General features: G+C 37.6%; 1 protein-coding gene across 1 annotated transcript in view; it reads left to right on the forward strand.

Moving 5' to 3' along the window:
- The window catches only part of XIRP2 (xin actin binding repeat containing 2), a 313,100-nt gene that overhangs the window by 191,800 nt on the left and 96,319 nt on the right, over positions 1-24,981 (forward strand). The window contains exon 2 of the mRNA XM_012808454.2: positions 19,659-19,812. Within this exon, the coding sequence (XP_012663908.1) occupies positions 19,659-19,812 (154 nt within the window). The remainder of the gene's footprint in view (positions 1-19,658; positions 19,813-24,981) is intronic.

A 24,981-nucleotide genomic window follows, 5' to 3' on the forward strand; every position in this document is an offset into this window, starting at 1 on the left:
GGTGTATGTGGCTGGCGCCTTAGCCACTTGAGTCAAGGCACTGAGCCATTTTCTCCATTTCTAAAAGGAAGAGATGGACCATGGTGGGAGACTTAGCTTTGTTCTTGAGGACCTCAGCATCCATTGCAGAAATTTTGAAGCCTAATGTTGGAGAGAATTTTAGTATATATTTCAGATTTAAGAATAAAATGTCAGAGTGATATAATATTAGGATCTCTTTATATCACCATGGAACTAAAGTCAATATGCAGAATGACCTTAAGTGGTGAATCTAGAATTAAAGGAAAAGAAATTAAACATAACAAAAAATACAGAAGGAATTAACTTGAGAGTTAATTTATCTGTTTATTGTTTTTGCTTTAAGTCTTCGGATTAGGGATTTCCAAGAGACTGTGCCTTAATTTGAGCTGGCTAGTCAAGGGCCAGATAGAACTTGCATTCATTTCACCTGAGCACCAAAAAATCTGTCAGAATTTAACAAAGTGGATCAGAATGCAAGAAGACTCATTGTGGGAACATACTTGAAGAATTTAGCATTTCAAAAATATATGTGGGGTGGCACCTGTGGCTCAAAGGAGTAGGGCGCCAGCCCCATACGTCGGAGGTGGCATGTTCAAACAAACCCAGCCTCAGCCAAAAACTGCAAAAAAAAAAAAAAAAAAAGGAATATGTCCGGTGGTGGGGGAGACAAGATGTCATACTGGAGACAGCATCTTTGGAATCAGGCAAGTGAAGTTGGGGAGAGAAGACTCCAGACATCAATGGCTTATGGGTTCCACTCAGAAACATTCCTTTGGAGGCACAGGGAGGCAGTGGGAGATTTCAGGACCCCAAAGGAGGATGAAAGCAGCAAAGAAGAGGCAAATGTTTGCAATTAGGCAGAGGCTGGCTGCCATGGCAGCTGTGGTGGCAGCTGCATCAGCTACAGCAGCTATAGCAATGGGGAGAATTTACAGACAGGGAAGGCCTTCCATGTGGGTTTCTTTTTGGACTTGGGCATTTGGTTGAGTTACCTTATGCAAGTGAGCAAGTGACTTTGAACAGTGCCCAGAGACAAGGACTAAGATACTGTGGTGGAATGAAGCTTTTATTGTTTGGCTCCTGTCCAGGCCCAGCCATTGAGGAAAGGCTTCCTTGTAGACACAGCCTTCAGGGCCCTTGAGTGAGGACGGTTCTGGTGTGCCTGATAAGTGGCAGCCACTTCTGGAGGGATATGAGTGACAAATGCTTTCCTAGGAAAGCCACTGCTTAGCCAAGAGACATGATTTGGAAAGCTCGAGGCATGTCTATTAAGCAGGCTGAGGAGAGGTTCAGGCTTCTAACCCTGCAGCATTTGAGGGCAAAGAAATTGTTAGAGGCTTCCAGTCTCCATCTTATATGGCTGTATCAGCATTGTGATTAGCAGCTCATACCCCAGAAGATCACCTATTGAACTGGCAAATAAATGAATGAATAAATAAATAAAGTATATATAGTTATTTCTCTTTTAGAAAGTTTTTTTCAACTTTTTCCCCCTAGATTTTTCTTTTCCTTTTTTACTTTGTATTTCTCGTGCAAATATAATTTTTCATTATTGCCTTCTTTAATAATAATGACTTCATTTTGCCAGTTTTTCTGCCCCTGCTACTAGTTTTTTCCCCCAAATTTTATCCCCTAAGGTTTTTTGTTGGTTTGGTTTGTAGTAGTTTGCTATTCTCCATAGTTTGGTGGAGGTGGGGTCCTGTGTCTGCTCAAGCTGGCAAAGAGCTCCAGACATCAGGGACCCACTCAACCCAGCCCCTCCAGAGGTTGGGATTTGTGGGCATGGGTCTAAGTACCCTATTTTACATCACTATTACTCCTGTCTCTTTCTGTTCCTCTATTACTTTTGTCAATATTCCTTTTTGTCACACCCTTTCCTTTCTCTTCTCTCTTTTTTTAATCCTTTATCCCTTTTTGCTTTTCTCATATTTTTAGTCCTTTACCAAAAGTCACTTCAACACCTTACTGTCCAAGGCACAGTAACTTAAAAAGCAAGAGGAAGTGAAAGGAAAAAGTAGGGCAAGGAAATAGACAAAAAGAAAACACTCAGGAAGAAACAGCAGAAAAATTCTGCCAACATTAGAAGCCAGAACAGAGCAACCCCCACAAAGGGATCATGAGGTAGCTACTGCAGAAGATTCCACCTATAATGAAATGTTAGAAACGATACAAGGGGAATTTAAAATATGGATTATGAAAACAATGAAGGAAATTATTGAGAAAATGGAAAATACAAAAAGGAAATCCAAAAACAGAATGAATTAAGAGATGAACTATATGAAGAATGTAGAAAGGATATAGTGAAACTTAAGGAATTGAAGCAATCAGGGAAGTTAAAGATGCAGTAGAAAGTATCAATAACAGCTTAGACAATGTAGAAGAATCTCAGGTAGAGGAAAAATCTCTTGAGCTAACTCAGGCAGTTAAAAAGACAGGAAATAAAAGAGAGAAAAAGAAGAATGTTCACTGACAGAATTATGGGATTTCACAAAGCATTCAAACATATGAGTTATAGGTATTACAGAAGGGGAAGAAGAATGCCCCAGAGGAATGGAAGCTCTACTAGAGGATATCATCAGTTAAAACTTCCCAAACGTCATCAAAGATTCTCACACCCTTCTTTCAGAGGGATATGGGACCCCAGGTCATCTCAAATCAAATAGAGCTTCTCCAAGACACATTGTCATGAATCTCTCCAAACTTAAGACAAAAGGGAAGATTTGAGAAATTGCCAGGAGTAGGTGCCAATTGACCTACATGGCCAAATCTATCAGCATGACTGCAGACTTCTCAAATCAAATTTTTCAAGCCAGAAGACAATGGTCATCTACCTGAAACCTTCTTAAACAAAACAATTTTCATCTCAGAATAAAATATCCTGCTGAACTAAGCTTTAAAGTTGATGGATAAATCAAATTATTTATTGATTGAAGAAGTTTGCCAGAACAGAACCAGCTCTACAGGAAATACTTACACCTATTCTACACAATGACCATCACAGTCAACAATAAGCAAAGTAAACATCCAGAAATTAAAGGACAAAACCTAGCTTCTACAATGATGCGAAAGATAAAATTAAGCAATAGACTTTCACAGCTTTCACAAAATAAGATGAATAGAACTCTACCACACATCAATTATCTCAATAAATGTTAATGATTGAATTCCCCACTGAAGAGGCATAGGCTGGCTGACTGGATAAAAAAGCACAAACCATCCATTTACTGTCTATAGGAAACACACTTAGGCTCAAAGGACAAAGTAAAAAGAGTTAAGAGATGTAAGACAATTTTTCAGGCAAATGGAAATCAGAAGAAAATAGGAGTTGGAATCTTATTTTCAGATTCAAGTGGATTAAAACCCACTAAAGTCAAAAAAGACAAAGTCAGACACTTAATATTGATCAAGGGAACAATGCAACAAGAAGACATTTCAATTCTAAACATTTATGCACCAGACATAAATGCTCTGGGATTTTTGAAACAGACCTTAATTAGTCTGAGCAATATATTATTTCATAATATCTCAATAGCAGGGGATTTTAACACTCCTCTTACAGAGGTCAACAGATACACTAAACATAAACTAAACAAAGGCACAAGGGACTTAAATGTGACCCTAGAACAACTGTGCTTGATAGATACATATTGAGCACTCCATCCTAAAGCTAAAGAATATATGTTCTTCTCATCAGCCCATGGAACATTCTCTAAAATAGATCATATCTTAGGAAACAAATAAAACCTCAACAAAATCAAAACAATTGAAATTATACCTTCCATCTGCTCAGACCACAAGGAAATAAAGGTGGAACTCAACTCCACTAAAAATTGTCATTCCCACACAAAGACATGGCAATTAAACAACTTTATGCTCAGTGACAGGGTCAAGGAACAGATAAGAAAAAGAAATCATTAACCTCATAAGTATAATAACAATGAAGGCACAGGCTACCAAAACCTGAGGGACTCTGCAAAAACAGTCCTAAGAGGGAAATTATTGCATTAGACATCTACATCCAAAAATCAGACTGATAGCACATCAATAACCTAATTAATCATCTCAAATAAATGTAAATGAAGGGCAATCCAATCCCAAACCTAGCAAAAGAAAAGAAATAACCACTATTAAGTCAGAAATAAATGAAATTGAAAATAAAAGAATTATTCAAATAATTGATGAAATAAAAAGTTGGTTCTTTGAAAAGATAAATAAAATCAATAAACCATTGGCCAGATTAACCAAAAACAGAAAAGTAAAATTTGTAATAATCTTAATCAGGACTGAAGTAACAACTGATACTACAGAGAGACAAGAGATTATTTTTGACTACTATCAAAAACATTATGCCTAGAAATTTGACAATAAGGAGGAAATGAACCAATACGTGGAATCACATCTTCCTATACTTAACCAGAAAGAAATAGATCTCTTGAACAGACCAATATCAAGCACTGAGATTGCATAAACAATAAAAATTTCCAACAAAAAAAGCCCAGGACCAGATGGCTTCACATCAGACTTCTCTCACACCTTCAAAGATTAGTTTGTACCTATAATGCAACACCTATTCCAAAACATTGAGAAGGAAAGAATCTTCCTCAACATGTTCTATGATGCAAACATCACCTTGATTGATTCCCAAACCAAGAAAGGACCTAATTAAAAAGGGGAACTATAGATCAATTTCACTAATGAAAGTCAATGCAAAAATACTCAACAAAATTTTATCTAATTGACTATAGTGACATATATATATATATGTATGACATATATAATTGACTGTGTGACATATATATATATATCTATATATATATATCATGATCAAGTAGGCTTCACTCAAGAGATACAAAGTTAGTTTAACATATGCAAATCTATCGATGTAATACACCATATCATTAAAAGCAAAAACAAAGACCATTTGACAAAATTCAGCCTTCTTTTCTAACAAGAACACTTAAGAAAATAGGCACAAGTGGCACATTTCCTAACCCAATTGAAGCCATCTATGACAAATCTACAGCTAATATTATACTTAATGATATAAAACTGAAATCTTTTCCACTTAAGAACTGGAACCAGGCAAGGATGTCCACTATAGCCACTACTATATATCATAGTTCTGGAAGTTTTAGCTAATGCAATCATGCAAGAAAAGGATATAAAGGGCATCAAAATGAGGACAGAGAAGGTCAAACTCTCCCTCTTAGCTGATGATATGATGATATGATTTTATACTTAGAAAACCCCAGAGAATCCACCACAAAACTTCTGGAAGTTATCAGGAAATACAATAATGTCTCTAGATATAAAGTCAATGTCCAAAAATTAGTATCTTTTGTATACACCAGTAACAGCCAAGTTGAGGATCAAATCAAGAACACATTTCCCTTCACAGTAGCTTCAAAGAAAATGAAATACTTAGGAATATACCTAACAAAAGAGTTGAAAGATCTTTCCAAAGACAATCAAAATAATAAGAATAGAAATTGCAGAAGACACTAACAAATGGAAAAACATACATGCTGTTGGCTGGGAATAATCATCATTGTCAAAATGTCTATTCTACCCAAAGCAATCTACAGATTCAATGCAATCACCATTAAAATACCGACATCATATTTTGAAGAACTGAAAAAATAGTACATCATTTTATATGGAACCAGATAAAAACCCTTTATAGCTAAGGCTATTCTTAGTAATAAAAACAAAGTTGGAGGTATCACCCTACCAGGTTTCAGTCTATATTACAAGTCCACAGTAATCAAAACAGCATGGTATTGGCACAAATAGAGTCATAGATATATGAAACAGAATAGAAAACCAAGAGTTGAAACCAGTCTCTGCTTGCCATCTGATCTTTGATAAACCAAACAAAAGCCTACAGTAAAATAATCCCTATTCAACAAATAGTGCTGGGAGAACTGGATAACCACAAGTAAAAGACTGATACCCAACCCACACCTTTCATCCCTTACAAAAATTGACTCACGATAGATAAAAGACTTAAATCTAAGGTATGAAATGATAAAAACCTTAGAAGAAAGTGTGGGAAAACTCTTGATGATGTCAAACTGGGAAAAGATTTTATGAGAAAGACTTTAGCAGCCATGGCAACAACAAAAATAAACAAATGGGACTTAATTAAGCTGAAAAGCTTCTGCATAGCTAAGGACACAACAATTAAAGCAAAAAGACAACTTTTAGAATGGGAAAAGATATTTGCGGGGTATGAATTTGGCAAAGGGTTGATAACTAGAATCTAAAGAGAACTCAATTCATCAACAGCAAAAATCAAACAATCCCACATATCACTGGGCAACAGATATGAACAGAACCTTCTCTGACCACTTGGTGCCTATAGCTCAGCAGCTAGCGTGCCAACCAATTATACTCACACTGACGGCTTCAAATCCAGCCCAGGCCTACCAAACAACAAGGACAACTACAACCAAAAAATAGCTGGGTGTTGTGGCAGCCTCCTGTAGTCCCAGCTACTTGGGAGACAGAGCCAAGAGAATCACTTAAGCCCAAGAGTTTGAGGTTGCTGTGAGCTGTGACATCACTCTACCAAGGGTGACATAGTAAGACTCTTGTCTCCAAAATAAATAAATAAATATAAAAAGAAACTTCTCTGACAAAGACAGACAAATGGCTAACAAACATTTGAAAAAAATGCTCCTCCTCCCTGATCATTGGAGAAATGCAAATCAAAATCACCCTGAGATCTCACCTAACCCCAGTGAGAATGGCTCACATCACTAAGTCTCAAAGCTGCAGATGGTGGCGTGGATGTGGAAAGAAGGGAACACCTTTACACTGTTGGTGGGACTGCAAACTAATACAACCACTTTTGAAGGAAGTATGGAGAATCCTCAAAGTACTCAAATTAGACTTCCATTTGATCCTGCAATCCCATTACTAGGCATTTACCCAAAGGGGGGAAAAATCATTTCATCATAAGGACATTTATACTGAACTGTTTATCATAGATCAATTTACAATCACCAAAGTGTGGAAACAGTCTACATGCCCACCAACCCAGGAATGGATTGACAAGCTGTGGTATACATGTATCATGGAATGGTATTCAGCCATTTAAGATGGAGACTTTATATCTTTTGTATTCACCTAGATGGAGGTGGAACACATTCTTCTTAGTAAAGCATCATAAGAATGGAGAAGCAAGAATCTAATGTACTCAATTCTAATATGAAGGCACACAAGGGGTGGGGTAGAGAAATGAGAGACCTGGGAGAGGAGCGGAGGAAGGGGGTGTATAGCTCATCTTGGTGGCAAGACACAATTACAAGAGGAACTTTATTTAACAACCTCAATCAGTATAACCTAATTCTTTGTACCTTCAATGAATCCCAAACAATAAAAAAAAAAAGAAGAATATATCTCACGTTGATCAGGGGATTACAAAATAACCATGGAAGTTTGTCTCAGGATCTTTAGCCTGCCAACATCATATCACACAAGAGATTTACACGTGAAGCAGAGAAAATGTGCTGAGGTAAATATGCATTCAAAAACTCAACAGTTTTGAGTCCACAACTGTTTTGACAGCTGCTATGTCTACTTCATCCAGGAGGGTAGTGTAGAATTATTAAGGAATTCTCTGCCAATCCAGATACTAGATACATAAATCTATTGTTTTTAAAGCTACTAAGAGACTTACTTTAATATGTGTTCAATGACCAGTTATATTCTTATTCCCCTACGTAAAATGTATTAGTTTGTTAGGATTGTCATAACAAAATGCCACTAACTTGGGGGTTTAAAGCACAACAATTTATTTTCTCTTACTTCTAGAGGACGGACATCCAAGATAAAGGTGTTGGTGGGAGTGTTTGCTGTAAGATCCAAAAGGAAATTATCTATTCCAGGCCTCTCTCCTTGGCCTGCAGATGACAGCTCTTTCGCTGTCTCTTCACCTGGTTGTTCCCTGTGCACATGTCCCTGATGTCTCTTCTAATAAGGAAACCAGTCATGGTGGCATCCTAATGACCTCAGTTTAACCCAATCACCTCTTTAAGGGCCCTATCTCCAAATACAATCATATTCTGAGGTGTTGAGAATTAGGGATTTGGGGCAAGTGCAATGAGTTAATTTATATGCATAGATATACTGTCTGAGTGCACAGGAATAAAACAGGAGTCGGCAGAACGTGGAGGAGGAAGACAACTCTTGCAAGAATGACAAGGTGATATTGATTTTATGCCTATATATTCAGTAAGGATTAACAAAATCATGAAAAGTTATTGAATGAATTTTCTTCCCTGGAAATGATAGCTTCTATTTTGTTATTGACTTTTTTGTTTTTGAGACAGGGTCTTGCTCTGTCCTCAAGGCTAGAGCTTAGTGATATTATCATAACTCACTGAAATCTCAAATTCTTGGGCTCAAGCAATCCTCCTACCTGAGCCTTCCAAGTAGCTAAAACTTCAGGTACATTACCATACATGGCTAATTTTCTATTTTTTGTAGAGATGGGGTCTCTCTCTTGCTCAGACTAGTCTCAAACTTGTACCCTCAATCTGTCCGGCTACCTTGGTCTACTAAGAAATTTCAGGCATGAGACACTAGACCTGGCCTGCTATTTAATATTAACTAATGTTAATTAAACTTATTCTGGAAAGAATAATAGAAATATTATGAGAACAGATGATCAATTTAAAAAAAAAAAGGAAATCATTTCATAGTATTCCAGAAAATAATATAGGTTTTCTTACTTACTGACAATAACTTTGGTACTTCTATTGTTTCTCTTGTATATGGTGAATTTTTAGGAAAAATTAGGTGCTAAGTTTTATCTAAAAGTACATTTTAAATGTATGTATGTATAGGCAGTAAAGTTTTGGTTCATCATTTATAGATATAAATCTTCTTTTTCCTTCTCCCCTTGAGGGAATTAGCTTATTTTCTTTATATCTGCCCCTTTCACTCTGTAAGACCTGACTTCACCAGCTTTGGACATTTTCTTTCTCAATGCTTTAGTGAATATAAAAGTTACAAAATATTCAAGTCCATTCAATAAACATTTAGTAAGTACCTGCAAGGAAAGCAGTTGTTAGAGTCTATGTGTCTATGAAAATAAATAAAACATGTTTGTGATGCATTGACAGTATAATAGAAATGATGTGTTGACAGTGAAGAAGTTTCAAATATCAGAGGAGCTCTGATGCAGGAGTGATTATCTTGCTGGGGCATTCAGGGAAAGCTTCTTAGAGCAAGTGGCAAGTGGATGTCATGTGAAAAAACAGGTGGAATTTCTATAGAAAAAGGTGGCAGACGGGGATGCAAGAAAGGGTGGCATTCCTTAGACAATACAGATGGAATACGGGTGGAGAAGCAGAAAGTACAAATGCACAAACGGAGGTGGACAAAGAGACAGCACAGAGATGAGTCAGGAGACCCAAAAGTCTGTCCCTTGGGAATCTCCAGAGGGAAGACCCAGCACAGGCTGTTGGGACCCAGGGTAACTGTGTTAAAAGGTTTTAAATGCCAAATGACTGAGAAATCAAAGTAGGAAGTCAGGCCGCCCAGGAAACTTTAGAAGCAGCTAAACCTTGCTTCTAAACAAATCTTTCATCAAGTGTGGGTCAAGGAGGGAGAAAGCCACGGGGCTTCTCTTGCCCCTTCTAGAGCAACACGTGCAGTGGATATAATAATGTTGTGACAGTCATCTCATTATTGTGTTTGCCTCTTTTTTCCTGCGTCTGTTTCTGGATGCTTTATGAATATAAAATGTCACGAGACTTTGAAAATTCATCTCGTTTATTAAGTGCCTGCCGTGTCTAAGGCACACTCTCTGGGAGGTGTAAGGGGAATAAAATATACATACATACAACCATTGAGGTGATGTTTTACCCGTCATCCCATTCTGACCTACATTATTTTAATTTCTGTGATTAATAAATATATTACCCTAGGGAAAAAGGATGATGTGGCAGTTAAAAATGTCAGCTTAGAATGAGACTGCACTTGATAGACCCCTGTCTACGTGTGTCACATTGGGCAAATTACTTAAGTTCTTTAAGCTCCCTATCCTTAGTTTCCTCCCCCAAACAGAGGCAACCGCCTCATTCGCATTGTCAAAAGTGACAAATTAAAAGGACACAGCACGTAGAGTGCTTGGCCCTTGGTAATAAGAAATGATGGCATTTATGATTTCTGTAAAAAATATTTTTTCTCCAGTTTTATTTCTGAGTAAAAAAAAAAAATCAGAATCACAGAAATTGAACAATAAAAGATACAGTACATGAGGATAATATTTTCTCATTACTTATTGCTACATAATAAAGCACTGCCAAAATCTGGTGACCTAAAAACATTTGCTTTGTTTTATTGTGTTTTATTTTGTTTTGTTTTGCTTTTTGAGGAAGTCTCACTTTGTCGCTCTGGCTAGAGTGCAGTGGTGTCATGATAGAATTTTTCTCTTTTGCGGTTCTATGGGCTGACTTGACTCAGCTGAGGAGTCTTGGAATCTCCCATTGTATTTCACTCTAATGTGAGCTAAGGTTATGGTTATATGAAGATCTAAACATCCAGGATGGCTCGCACACACTACAAGCAATTGATGCTGCCAACTTTTGAGACTATAGAATGAAGCATCTACAAATGATCTCTCCAAGTGCCTTTGAGCTCCTCAAAGCATGATAATGGTTTTTGAGAAGAAAGCCCCCAACAACCTGGCATGCTTAGAGACTAGGTGTGCAATCCAAGGCTTCTACACTGGCATGTCCTGGTACCTAGTGCTCCTTGTGAGAGCTAGCCCTCTCTCTCTCTCCCTCTCATATCTCATTTTCCAGGGCCTCTCCACATGGCCTGGGATTCTCATTACATGGTATAAGCACATTTCTTACATGCTAGTTTGTTTCCAAGAAACAGAAAGCAAAATATGTTCCGCTGGAGAAGGGCTAAGCACAACTGGCAAGGCTGGCTGGCAAAACATCATTTTTGCTGTTTTCCTGGAAAGAACTGTTATCAAACCTACCCTGATTCAAGGAAGAAAACCCTTCCTTCTTGATGGGGGGAGTAGAAAGTGACATGGCACATAGCATACAGAAGGACAGTACTCTTGTCACTTTGCACCAGTATTTATGGAAGTACTGGTAAATATTGGCAAGGTAGACTTTAGCTATCTTTATTTTTTCTGACAAAGCTCAGGATATTACAAGTTATTCAGGGTAACTTGTTTTTAAATGGACAAGTTCACATTAAACTCTAGCCTTCTGTATTCAAAGTCTGTCTTTTGGGAAAATACCTTCTGCCTCTCTTCACCTAACTCGCCATGAGCTTTCTTTAGAGATGAGAAAATCTTGGAGGCTGGCAGCAGTAACCTCCCCACGACCCTGTTCTGTCCACATTTTTGCATCAACTCTGTCTCCTTCTGTGCTGGTACCTTTGCCCCCCTTTCACGCTATAAGCCTTGGTTTCAGGAAATGTTCTATAAAATGTTGAGTGTAGGACCTTTCCATAGGGTTGACAAGATTCCATGAGTATAATACATAGAAAGCTCTTAAAACTGTTCTTGACACATAATGTTTATGATTTTTCTACCTATTTGTTATTCTTGTTCTTATTACATACATACCTCATGATAGAAATTTATCTCCATCTTATCAGTCCTTTCTAATCCAACTCTTTTCTACAAAAACAGTTTTTTCCTAAGTTTGTTCCTAATGGCCCAAACGTGGGGGTATTATAAACTGTTTTTTTTTTTTTTCCCCTAAACTCCCTGCCTTGCTTCCTCGGTGTTGGTGACTTTGCTCTCTTTTCTGGCTGCCACGTATAGTTGTGCAGGTTATAGCTGCTCAAGGGCATCAAGGCAAAAGGGAATCTATTTCAGAAATCAGGTAGAGTTGTATATTTATGATGATGGTTTTCCAGCAGGTGGAAGTAACACGTTCTGGTGATTGAGACAACTTTCCAACAGATGAAGAAAAATGTCTTAAGAGGGCACCTTTTTCCAATTGACAGAAAGGCAACATGTCGGCTGGTAGTGGCTGAACTTCTGTCTTTCCACTGCTGCCTCCACCTGATAATCTTCCTTTGTCCCTTAAACGCCTGTGAAGTTCTTTGTACAACACTTATTCTACATACTCTAAGTGGGTAATTTAGTTGACTCTCCTATTGTAACTACCACCTCCGAGCTAATGAATGCTAAATCTTCCTTTCTCTATTTTTCTTTTTACTTTTCTTTCTTGAGACGGAGTCTCACTCTCTTGTCCTGGGTAGAGTCCCATGGCATCATCAGAGTTCACAGCAACCTCAAATTCTTGGCCTCAACAGATCCTCTTGCCTCAGCCTCCTGAGTAGCTGGGAGTACAGAGGCCCGCCACAATGCCCAGCTACTTTTTCTATCTTTAGTCGAGATGGGGTCTTGCTCTTGCTCAGGCTGGTCTCAAACTCCTGAGCTCAAGCAATCCACCCCCACTCGGCCTCCCAGTGAGCCCCAACCCTGTTAATCCAGCAGAGACTTCTTTGTGTTTCAGTCATCTAGCTGCCTCTGGGACATCTTCACATGGAAAACTCCAATTCAGTGTGTCTAAAACTTAATCCACCTCTGAATCCCCCCCAATTAAAAACTATGCATTGTTTTTAAAACCAGGGAACTCTGTTGTTCCAGATCAATATTTTCAAGGAAAAATTGTTCCACTTCTATGTATAAATTGCATCTTCTGACAGACAGAGAAATGCGTGTTTATTCAGTTCCCCAGTGATTTCCATCCAAGTGCATGTTGCCCTCAGCCCTGAGGGGGTGACACATGCCTGTCCCCAACCCTCCTTTTAGATCACTTTGCTCTTTGGAGTGGGTCCAAAAGCAAATCCAGGAGTGGCCTTCACTTCTTAGAGCCACAGATTAGTTTGAAAAGAGATTTATCCTTTGTCATCTTCACAGAACCATCTACATTACAACATGTAAAAGTTACGCCGTAACTCTACCTCTCTGCTGCCTTTACCCTAACAGTCACTAACTGTATGCCTAAGTACTTTCCATGTGTTCACTTCTCTCTACTCCCCTGGTAACTACACTAGCATAGGCTTTTTCTATCTCCCAATTAGAAATTTTGATAAACTCCTTACTACATTTACTATAAAGGACATTGCCATCTTATCCCTCTATATTTGCTCCTTGAATTGCATGAGTTTTAACTGTAGAGTTCCACTTATATGTGAATTTTTTACAATGATTACAGTTGGCCCTCCATATTGGTACATTGAGCATCTCCAACTAGTAGAAGATAACAGTATCCACAGGACGTGAGACCATGAGGACCATCTTCTTTCTGTGGGTTCCATAGGGCCCACTGTGGGACTTGAGTATGTGCACATTTTGGTATCAGCAGTCAGTGCTGGAACAAATCCCTTCCCCTGTTCAGATACTAGGAAGATTACCTATTATTATCTGTTATTCACACTGCTGACAGATACATTCATCCAAATTACAGGCCGTTTCTAAGTTGTGGATATATTCCTGAAAATTTCTTTAGGTTGGATTTTTGTGTAACTTAGATCCCTGGTGAGTAGTGCATGTACAGTAATAATAATAGCAATACTACAATGGTTCTCATGGCAATAGTAATATAGTGCAATATTGTAATAATAATATCCCTGTAGCATAATAAGTTACAGAAGTTCTTGTGCTCTATCCTTTAATTCAAACGAACAGGATATATAAAAATAAAAAAAAACTCAAAACAAAATGTTTAGATAAAAGATAGGATGTAAAAGTTTTTTAAAAGAATATTAAAGGTTAACACTCTACCTAAAGTTACATCTGCTAAGCTAATAGAGATGTTACCATTGTTTTGATCTTCTGAGCAAATCAATAATAACCTTTCATTTAAATAATTAATACACTATGCTGCTTTTATTGGAGAACTGCCTTTCACATGTTCCATTATTCTCTCTCTATAATTGTTTTGACGGTTGAGCAACTGAAGCCTAACACGTTCCCGATGAATGGTGGCCTTTCTCAGAACACTTAATTATATTTCCTTTTGTTTCCAGTATAATCACCTTTCCCTTCGCTGCAGGCTCACCTGGACTTGCAGTGGACTTTTGCTTTGTAGGCCTGGTGATAAGGGAAAACACAGGCTGACAACACTGAATTTAAAAGTTAAGACAAAGTAATGCCATGCATAAGCGATTGTATACACAACGGGACTAGCTGCCGGTGTAAAGACGTGGGGCCAACCAACCACTTACGCCATGTGGCTTTGTTTAAGTATGTGGAAGAAACTAGTTCCAGAATTATTAATTCAATCATTTAATCAGAATTCATTGTTATAGAGGGCCTTGGAAGCCCGTAAGTAAGTATGGGATGCTGTAAGTTGGGTCATCTGTAACCTAGGGACTGCTCTCACAAATAACACCTTCTCTCCCCTAGTTAATTCACTTACGAGGATTCTTGTTACCTATGGCATTGAATTCAACTGCTGCTGTGATGCATTTCTAACCTAGCCTTCTTTGTTCAGGAGGCTTCCTCTAACCACACCTTCTAAGAACCCTCTTTCTGGCTTTCCAGGATGCCTAGATCTCCTTACCTACATTACACACACCTTTTTATGTTACTATACTCACTTGATATATCTTTCGCTGCCACAGGACTATCAGCTGCTAGAGGACTCACCCTGCATCTTAATCATGTTTGTATTCACAGTGCCTGAAACAGTTCCTGTAATATATTAATTATTCAAAGATATTCTGAATGAATGAAAGATGAGTTTAGAATGTATTGATGAAGGGGCTTCATAGAGGAGGGTACACTGACTTTGTTTATGATGGAAGAAATACTTTTAATACACAGAGGAGAGACATGAAGACTTCCAGAAAAGGGGTTCTGAGAGGGATAATAAAATTTCACAGGTATGAGTAAGCAAGAGAATTTGTTGGTACAAGGTGAGACAGTAACACAGCAGAATTCACATGAGGTCTCTTCTCTTGTCTTTTATACTTTGGTGATTTTCCTTTATTTCTGTCTTTCTTTTCATGCCTGTATAAAACTTTATGTTTACTTCAATATTTTTATTTCTCTAAAGGAAAAAGCCCATTGAGTCTCAGAGTGTGAGACTAGCTCAGCGTTTTCTTGATATCAGCACATACACATCTTAGTTTATTTTTCTGGTGGCCTCTTCACTCATGGCCCCGCACTGAAAGGAGAAAAAAAAAAAAAAAAGCAATAAGTCAATGTGCTTTCCTTGGAAATGCCTAGTAAGATGTTCTGACCATTAAGTGATCCTACAGCTCCATATCTCGTGGGAAATAGATTTAGTTGTATTAAAGATTGTCCTTTGCATTCTCACATCTTAAAAGCATGTTGTATCTGCTAAGATTATAATTATACATTATGTGAAATTAAAAAGTACTCAAATAGGAAAGAGAAATCATCCTATTCTCTTTAAAGTTTAACTTTTCCTTATTTTTCATTGCTTTCCTGGTTTGAAGGTATTTTCACACTGAAAAGGATTGTAGACACCACTGAGAGATTTTATTTAGTCCCTTATTATTTAGGCCAGACCTTTCACCAGTACCTCTGGAACTGCCTCTCTGTCATCAGCAATTTCTTCTGTTACTTGTAACCTCTCCTGGAAATGCTTCCTCCACGGTGCCTTCCTGCTTTAACAGAAGCACGGCTCTCTCCCGCAAACAGGATCATCCCTGACACCGCCATACCGACCTGAGGCCATTTTTCTTCCTGACCACTCCTCTCCGGCCTGTGTGTTGAAAAGCGTGCTCATAGGAGGCTCATTCAGGGCAGGTGCAGTCTCTGGCCTCCCTGCTGCCCCATCATCACTGTTACTTATTAAATTTCAATTGCTTCCACCCTTCACCAGGGATGTTGACACTTAATTTACAGCCTTTCTCTGCCTTCCACGGTCCTCTGCTGTCCTGGGACACCATTACAACCCCTAAGTTCCTGGATTTCCTCCTATTTATGACTTTCCTCTCTACTCCAGTTTTCATTTTATGGTCACAACTGGACCCTAACAAATGTAAGTGCCCAACTTCCTAAGAACTAAAGCAAACTTCCCAGTCACCTCTCATTCCAATTTTCTTTGCTGAGGGCTCAGACTGCCAGGATTCTGTAAACCCATCAAGATCTCCAACCTACTGATCCTTTTACTGTCTCCCCGTCCGTTCCTCCTTTTCTTTCCTCCTTTTGAGTTCACCGTGCATTCCATGGTGAAGCATCTCAGTCCCTCTCTGCCTTCTCTTGCTGGTAAATCCCCTCACAGGTGTCCCCAGCCTCCCCTTAGCCTGCACTGCAAGTGCAACACATAAGTTTGTTTTCTTTTTTCCTCATAAAACCTCTCCTGGACTGAAATCAGCTCCCTACTTTCTCACTGCTTGACCTAGTACTGTGAAAAGTGCTCAGACTACATCAGTCAGCAATGACTGTCGGTATCCCTGAAAACTGGATGTGAGCAATCTCAGACGGGCCCCAGTGCCACACAGCCAGGGTCATCTCTGTTCACTCCTCTTCCTTATTCCATCTCTTACAGCAATGAAATTAAATTTTCTTCAGATACTCCTCGTCCTTTCATCACATTTTGCTTCCTAACATAGATGATTTCTGACCGGAACTTTCTTCTCTTTCAACTACTAAGCATACAAATTGTGGAGAGCTCCCTTAGTTGTAATCCTTCTCCCCTCAATGACATCGGTATGGATGCGTTTTCTCTACCTGCCTCTGCAGGGCCATGTTCTCCCCGAGGCTCCCTGCTCCGGCCACATGTCTATGCTCCGTGCTTCCTTCCCATCGGGACATTGGCTCATGTTGTTGTCTTTGCCTGGAGAGTTCTTCGCCTCCTAAAGTTCCATTAATTCTGCCAGCATCACCTGAAGATCTTTTCAGCTTTGTGTGACTTCCTCGTGGGGCTGATTCCTCCACTTTAGATTCCCAGAGTTGACGTATTGACTGGCTTACTTGGTTTACTTCTATTTCACTCCTTTACCAGACTGGAAACTATGAAAGGCAAATAATATTATTTTATTTTATTTCAAATAAAATTACTTTGTAAATGGCTGTTTGTCCAACACTAGACATTCCACGACTAAATTTCTTCACATAACATATGAGAAAACTTAGTGCCAGCAATCTCAAATGACTTAATCAAGGCCACACGGCTGATGAGTAGCCAAGGGAGGGCTTGAATCCAAGTTTCTCTTTATCAAATGCTGCATTTGTTCCTTCTAAACTGGTATTTTATGCATTTGCTTAAGCCTTAGAGATTTTTCTCAGAGTAAATTTTTCTAGAAGCACAGTGCCTAAAAACAGATTAAAGAGATTAAAGCAGATCCCGGCTTGATTGGAGACAGCTCAATTCAACCTTGTCTAAGAAGCTTGTTTATATCTCTACATAGGCCTTCCAGACCCCTTACCAGAGCCCTGAAGAGCTTGTGTTAGAGTAACTTGGATCTGATGACTGAGACTTAGAAATAGTTCTACTACATTGACATTCAAATTGCCTGTGATGTCCCTTACACCCTCAGTGGAGGATGCACTCCTGGTATTTGTGAATTTCAAATTAAGAACAGCAATGTTACTGTCACCACTGGCTGAAATCTTTCTATAAAATCTTTCGCCACATCACATCTACATGTTTATATCGAAGACAGAAATTAATCTTTTGCCTTGTCAGTCTGAGTCCCTGAACCATGTTTAGCATTCCACCCTTAATTGAAATGTAAATTTTCTGAACAATAATCACAACAATTTCAGTGTGTCTTCTCTGTATTTATTTTATTTTTGCTAATGCTGGCAGTTGAATTACATCACTGAAATAAAAACAGACATACTACATCTATTTCCTGCAGTCACTCTCTGTGACATTGGGAGAGGGCAGCACAGGGAACTGAGAGATGCTCATTTACCACCCAAGGAGCACGTGCCCACAGCCACGGCACTGCTGGCAGTGTGTCCCGACAGCAGGCAGCACCACCGCACCACAGCTCCACCACACCACCATGTGGTTTGAACTTTGGCGTTTTTTATAAGAGTTTGAAGCACAAATGTTAAAGTCAATGACCTAAAAAAAAAGGAGACTTCTTTTTCTCTGTTTTTGTCCTGTAAATGTTTTTAATTTCAACAAAAAGCCGCAGTAATGAAAATATATAGTATATGTCTAATATTTTAGGAGTATTTAAGGATGAGATGATTAAACAAATATGGACAGTATATAGTAATTTTATGTATTATATGTATATACACAAATATACATGATGACTATATGTAACCATACATAATGAATATTATATATACATGATGAATACATATTTAACATGTATGTACAGATATCTGTGTGTATAAATTACAAAACAGTAGTCCCCCCTTAATTGCAAAGAATACATTCTAAGATCCCCAGTTGATGCCTGAAAGCTCAGACAATTCTAAGCCCTATTTGTGCTATGCTTTTTCCTATGTATATATAGACCCATAATAAAGTTTAATTTATCAATCAGGCATAATGAGAGATTAACAATAATAACTAATAATGAAATACAGCAAATGTAACAATATACTGTCACAAAGTTCAATAAGGGTGACTTGAGCACAAGCACTGTGATGCCAGGACAGTTGATTTCATAATGGGGACAGGTACTAAGTGAGCCACAGATGGGTAGTGTAGACAGCCTGGAAAAAGGGAGGATTCATATCCCAGGTGAGTGCTCAGAACAACACACAATTTAACACACATGAATTATTTTTGGAATTTCCCATTTCATATTTTTGGACTGCAGGTAAAGGAAACAGCAGAAACTACAATTGCAGATGATGGGAGACCACTGTACAGCTTTGCATACAAAAATCTCAAACTTATGAGTAGCTGTTGAATCTATTTTCCACATATCACTTGATTTATTTTTGTCACTTAATTTTTTTTAATCCTGTTTTTGCTTCTCAAGCTGTCTTGGCTCATTTGCTTCTTATAATTTTTTTATTCAAAATATTTACTATGTTTAACTTCATTTGCTTTATTTGATTATATTACTCAATCTGTAAAACAAAGAATATTCGACTCCCTAGATTTGGAGATGCTTTATCCTTCCTTGCTTTGGGAACTTTTTTCTCTCTCCACTTTTCAATTACGATCTAATGAAGTAAAGTTATAATCTTTATGAGTTGACAAACTATATTCACTGTATGGAGGCTGAATGGGTTTGTAATTTGGGAGCTCTATAATTGCTAAGATTATCATTACAGGGTGAGCAGAGCATGACATTAAAAAAACCTCATTTCCTTATGTCCTTAGCATATAATGTTGATATATTGTTATTTTTTGAAAGTCCCTCATCTACATGTCTCAGGCCTGGGAGTTGCATCTATTAACATACATTATGCTGCACTGTGACCCTTCCTTTTGCTCTCTCTTTTATGAGGGGAAGAAACACGAAAGAAAAGCTAATGCCGAAGTGGCAGCAGCAGACGAGTAAACCAAGCGTCAGATTTATGTTTGTAGTTCTTGGCAAAGTTATCAAAATTTTCCCTGAAGCATATTACAGAATCTCACTCATGATAGAAACGCCTCCCTCTCTCACTCCTGCCTTCTAAACCTCCTGAAAACCACATCTGTTTCTCCCTGATAGCTTTTAACACACATCCCTTTAATGTCTTCTAACAGGAAGTGGAAATTGAGCGAAATTTGTGTTCACCAACATTTAAGAGTCACCCTGGAAGCCAGTTGGAGGATTCTGTGAAAGATTCAGACAAGAAAGCCAAGGAAACATCTTTTGACAAGATGTCACCTAAAAGTGGTCACAGCGACATCTTTGAAGGTTAGCATAACATTTTAATGTGATTTCCTGAGATAATACCTTGTACAACATGAGTGGTTTATAAATATAATATATGAGGGATTTGTCTAAAAAATTAGGAAGGAAAATGATGATGATGTATGGCTTAGAAAAGACAATTCAGGAAAAATAAAGGGATACATATATGCTTTTATTTATAATATATTTGATTCGGATCTTTAAAACTAAATAATACATATTTCAATTCACTATAATAAGCATTGTCAGTATTAGGCTTATGGAACGATACATTTCACCATAATCTAACTTTTCCTTTTGTGATACATATTTGTCTTTCTGTTGCAGCTAATGAAAGGATAAAACATGAGTACCTATCAGTAGCTAAATGAAAAAATAAATAGAATGCCTTAAGCATCTCTTTTTCAGACAATTAAACTAAATGTGTTTAATGTATTTGGAATAAAAAGTGGCATGAAACTATGTTTTTGGGGGAAAATTTCATAACTTTGATGAATGTTTTAACCAAGGTCATTGAAAAGTTAACCACTCGTGAGAAATCACATTATTAGTTTAATTTTCAAAAATGATAGAACGCTGGCCGGGCATTGTGGTGGGCGCCTGTAGTCCCAGCTACTTGGGAGGCTAAGGCAGGAGACTCGCTTGAGCCCAGGAGTTGGAGGTTGCTGTGAGCTGTGATGCCATAGCCCTCTACCCAGGGGGATAGCTTGAGGCTCTGTCTAAAAAAAAAAAAAAAAAAAACGATAGAACGTAAAATATAAAAAAAAAAATCGAAAAATACAGATATTGTTTATCATTTCTGATTAAGCATATCCTAGATTTTTCCATTTTAGCCAGGTAATGACTATTATAAGTATTTGTTAAAGATCATATTAGTAGAAATTTTGAATATCATTTGGAATACATGTAGCAAACTATTAAGTTGTCACTCGACTTGAACAATGTTGGATGGTCTGTAGAATATTACAGTTCACACTTTGGAAAATTGTATGCTGTGCTGTAAAACTTTTCGTTCCAAGAGTTGTCTGTGAATCCAGACAGCAGCATCACTGGACGCTTATTAGAGATGCAGAACATTGCCGCCCTCCCCCCCCACCCCCATCAGTCCCAATGTATCAGAATCTGCATTTTAACAAGATCCACAGATGATTCATGTGCCCATTAAAGTTTGAGAAGCTGTACTCTCTGACAGGGCAGAATGATCCTCAGAGGAGTTAACATACGATTCAGCCGGTTCTGATTCCATTAGATTTAAGCATGCAATTTGGAACAGGAGGTGGGTGTAGGAAATACATACAGGAGTTTGCTAATGATGGACTGGGCGTGGATTTCTAAAGCATGTAAATTGGAATTTCAATCTCTTTTTCATTTTCAATTCATTTTGGAATGCCCAATTCCAAATGGGCATCCTAATATGATTAGTATCAGTATTGAGGAATTTACTCTACATATTTCTTACCTGTGATTAAACTTTATGTGCACTTGGCTAAAGGCAAAAGAATTAGATTAGCAAAGGCCAAAAAAAGAGAAACTTAGGGAATGATTTATGTTCTGATGATGCTGGCCTGGAGAGATCTTAGCAAGGGGAAGCAAAAGTGAGGTTGGCAAACTGATAGAAATTACACGAGATAACAGACTCCAGTCATCACTCCTTTCTTCTCTTTATCTGTGTTTTCTTTGGTTTCCATGCAAAGGTTTTCAAAGGTCTCTTTATCTTAAAAGCTTAGGTAATTTATTCTGGAGCATAACTATCATTTACTATCAAAATATGACTTAAATTAAAAAGCGAGCTCAGATTTACAGGTACATTGAAAATATCAAGAGCTAAACTTAAAAACATAGCATGGGAAAATTGCACTAAGGATGAATGCAGCAGCTGATTTTTTTTTTTTTCATTTTGTCTGTACATTGCACAAGAACTCTAGTTCATATGTATCACTATTTGTATTTTTTATTTCATATTGATATAGGGGTGTATGCAATTGGGTTACATTTTTTGCATTTGTTATGTAAAGTCCAAGTTGCTGTTGAGCCCTTCAACTGGGAAGTGTGCCATAGACCTCTCCATTGTGCCCAGTAGGTGAAAGCTCACCACGAACCCTCACCCTTCCTCCATTCCCTTCTTGAATTTAAATATGTTTGGCTCTCATGTGGGCATGTAGTTGTTCATCTACTAGTTTTATATTAATCTTGAGTACATTGGATACTTGCTTTCCCATTCTTGTGATACTGTACTCAGGAGGATGCTCGCCAAATCCCTCCGGGTAAATACAAAAGATGTGAAATCTCTGTATTTCTTTATAGCTGAATGGTATTCCACAGAATACATCGACCACAGTTTATTTATCCATTCACGGACTGATGGGCACTTGGTTGTTTCAACATCTCTGTTATTAGAATTGAGCTGCCATAACATTTTAGTGCAAATGTCCTTGTGGTAAAATGTTTTTTTCTTCTGGATAGATACCTGGTAATGGGATGGCAGGATCAAATTAGCTCTTTGAAGATTCTTCATACTTTTTCCCAGAAAGGCTGTACTAGTTTGCAGTCCCACCAACAGTGTATAAATGTTCCTCCTCTCTGCACCCTTGCCAGTATCTGCAGTCTTGTGACTTTGTTATATGAGTTATTATTTCTAAGGTTAGGTGCTATCTCAGGGTGTTTTTTTTTTTTTTAATTAAATCATAGCTGTGTAATGCAGTCATGGAGTACAGCGTGCTGGTTCTACATACAATCTGAAATATTTTCATCAAACTGCTAATGTAGCCTTCATGTCATTTTCTTAGTTATTGTGTTAAGACATTTATATTCTACATTTAGAAAGATTCACAGGTACCCTTGTAAGATGAACCATAGGCGTGGTCCTACCAATCACACAGGCACATGGCCTACAGATATATGAAAAAATGCTCAGGGTGGTTTTCGTTTGCATTTCTCTGATGATTAAGGACCATGAGCATTTTTTCACGTGTTTGTTAGCCATTCATCTGTCTTCTTCAAAAGGTTCTGTTCATGTCTGAAAGTTAATCACAATGATAATGGGATTGTTTCCTCTTTTCTTGTTGACTAGTTTGAGTTTTCTGTGGGTTCTGGTTCTTAAACCCTTGTCAGATTCATGACAGATGAATATCTTCTCCCGCTCTGAGGTTGTCTATCTGCTTTAGTTATTACTCCCTTAGCAGTATGTCACTACCTTTAAGAGAAAGAAAATCCTTTCACTGTGAATTGAATTGAATTCTTTCAATTCTTCTATAGTGCCTCAAATTTCTATTTCCAGTGGGTCAATAATAGAATTCTCTCATACTTAACTCAGTTAATTTGGACAGCCTTTATAAAAGCTTGACAAAACCTAAACTACCAAAGAATATTTTGATATTGCTGGTTTGTTACAAAGATTGATTTTATTCTAATGAGATTAACACATGTATCAAAATAAAATATGATAACCGTAAGTTCTCAAAGTTTATACAATTACATGAATGACTGTGATAACCTCATATACAAGTTAAATACCTTCACTAGCCACAGGAGTTTCATACTTGTGGCAGTACTTATTTATAGCTTTTTCATAAACAGTACATTCTTAAACTCGCACTTGCCTTAAATCATTAAAGTGTAGCTGCCTAATATCCTGCATTTTAAGATTTAGTATACAATGTATATTGTTAACTTCACCCCAGGACTCAGGACTGATAATGCCTGTTGGATTAGTTCCTGCCGTCTGTTCTCCATTGAAGGTGTGTGGCCGCACAGAAAGGCAGAATGATTTTCCCCAACCTCCTTTCTATGCCTGACTATCCACTGCCATGTTCAGTTGCTCTCCCCACTTCTATTTTGTTTGCTCCGTTTTCTTGCGTATGTATTGGAGGCAGGTAAAGCAGAGTGTTCAAGTGCATGCTGGTGCAATCCATTCACGTTTCCTTTGAAATATACCATTGTGGGTGGCTGTTCCAGTTATTCTAAGGAAGACTTAGCTCATGTAAAATTAAATGTCAAACATAGGAAATCCATAAGTTGATAAATTTGGGTGATGTAATAGATATGAAAGGGAAAGTAAATCAGTCAATACAAATGATTTTGAATAATTGTTTCTATTGCACTAACATAAAAACATGATTTGAGAAATTTCCTGTAGGTATTTAAAAAGCAGCAAGTTGGAAACTGAATAACAAGAGTCTTAGTTACTAAGATTTGATCTACAGGTGTATAAGGGAAAAATCTATTTTTTTCTACTGAAAAACACTGGAGCAATGAATGCTTTATTTAGCACAGGTGAATGGGTGATGTTCATCAAACTTACATTCCTTGGAGGTTTTTTTAATGTGACAATTGCCTGCTTTTCACTTTTATTCTCTAAACTATAATTTTAATTTTAATCTTCTAAGTCATCAACATGTAAAATGCTAACAGACAAAATATATATTCAAAGTCACTTTTTCAAGGCTTTTGTAATAAACCTTGGAAATTGCCTGCTGTATTTCTCTTTTTATTCTGCTCCATTAAAACTAAATTCACCCTTTATTCTTATAATAGCCATTCATCTCCTCTGACTGATTTTACAAAACAAACTAAGGGCTCTGTTCTTTTCAATTTTCTGCTACTCATTAAGTGGTGGGATGCTTCCAGTTATTAACGTTTCTAAAATATTGAAGTACATCTAGTATATGTATCTGTATAAGTGACTTTACGTATCATATTTTTGTTTAAAATCAGAAATTTTAGAGTAATGCTGCCCACTATAAATTCATGTGATAATAATAAAAGTTCCCTATATCTGTGTGGTCCAATAAGGTAATCACAAGCCACGTGTGGCTATTAAGCCATTAATGTAATTAATTTCATTGAACTATATGAATGTACATGAAAATAGTCACTGTGGTGGACAGAAACGTTATGGAAGATGACATTTGTTCAAGGAACTCACTGTTCACCCTTTGCATGGGAAGTGATTCGGATGCTAGGGATTCATTTTAAGTTATTTTTCAGCTGCAAATATATCTTTATTAAAATGTATGTGGTAGAAATACAAACTCTCATCCATGAATACTAGGGAAGGCTCTGCACAAACTAGAAAACCTAATGGAAACAGATAAATACCTGGAAACATACAACTTCCCAAGGCTAAATCAGTAAGAAATAGAAACCCTGAACAGAACAATAATGAGCAACGAG

Source organism: Otolemur garnettii, unplaced genomic scaffold, assembly GCF_000181295.1.
Source record: "Otolemur garnettii isolate 467f Iridium unplaced genomic scaffold, OtoGar3 scaffold00090, whole genome shotgun sequence".
Classification (NCBI taxonomy): domain Eukaryota; kingdom Metazoa; phylum Chordata; class Mammalia; order Primates; family Galagidae; genus Otolemur; species Otolemur garnettii.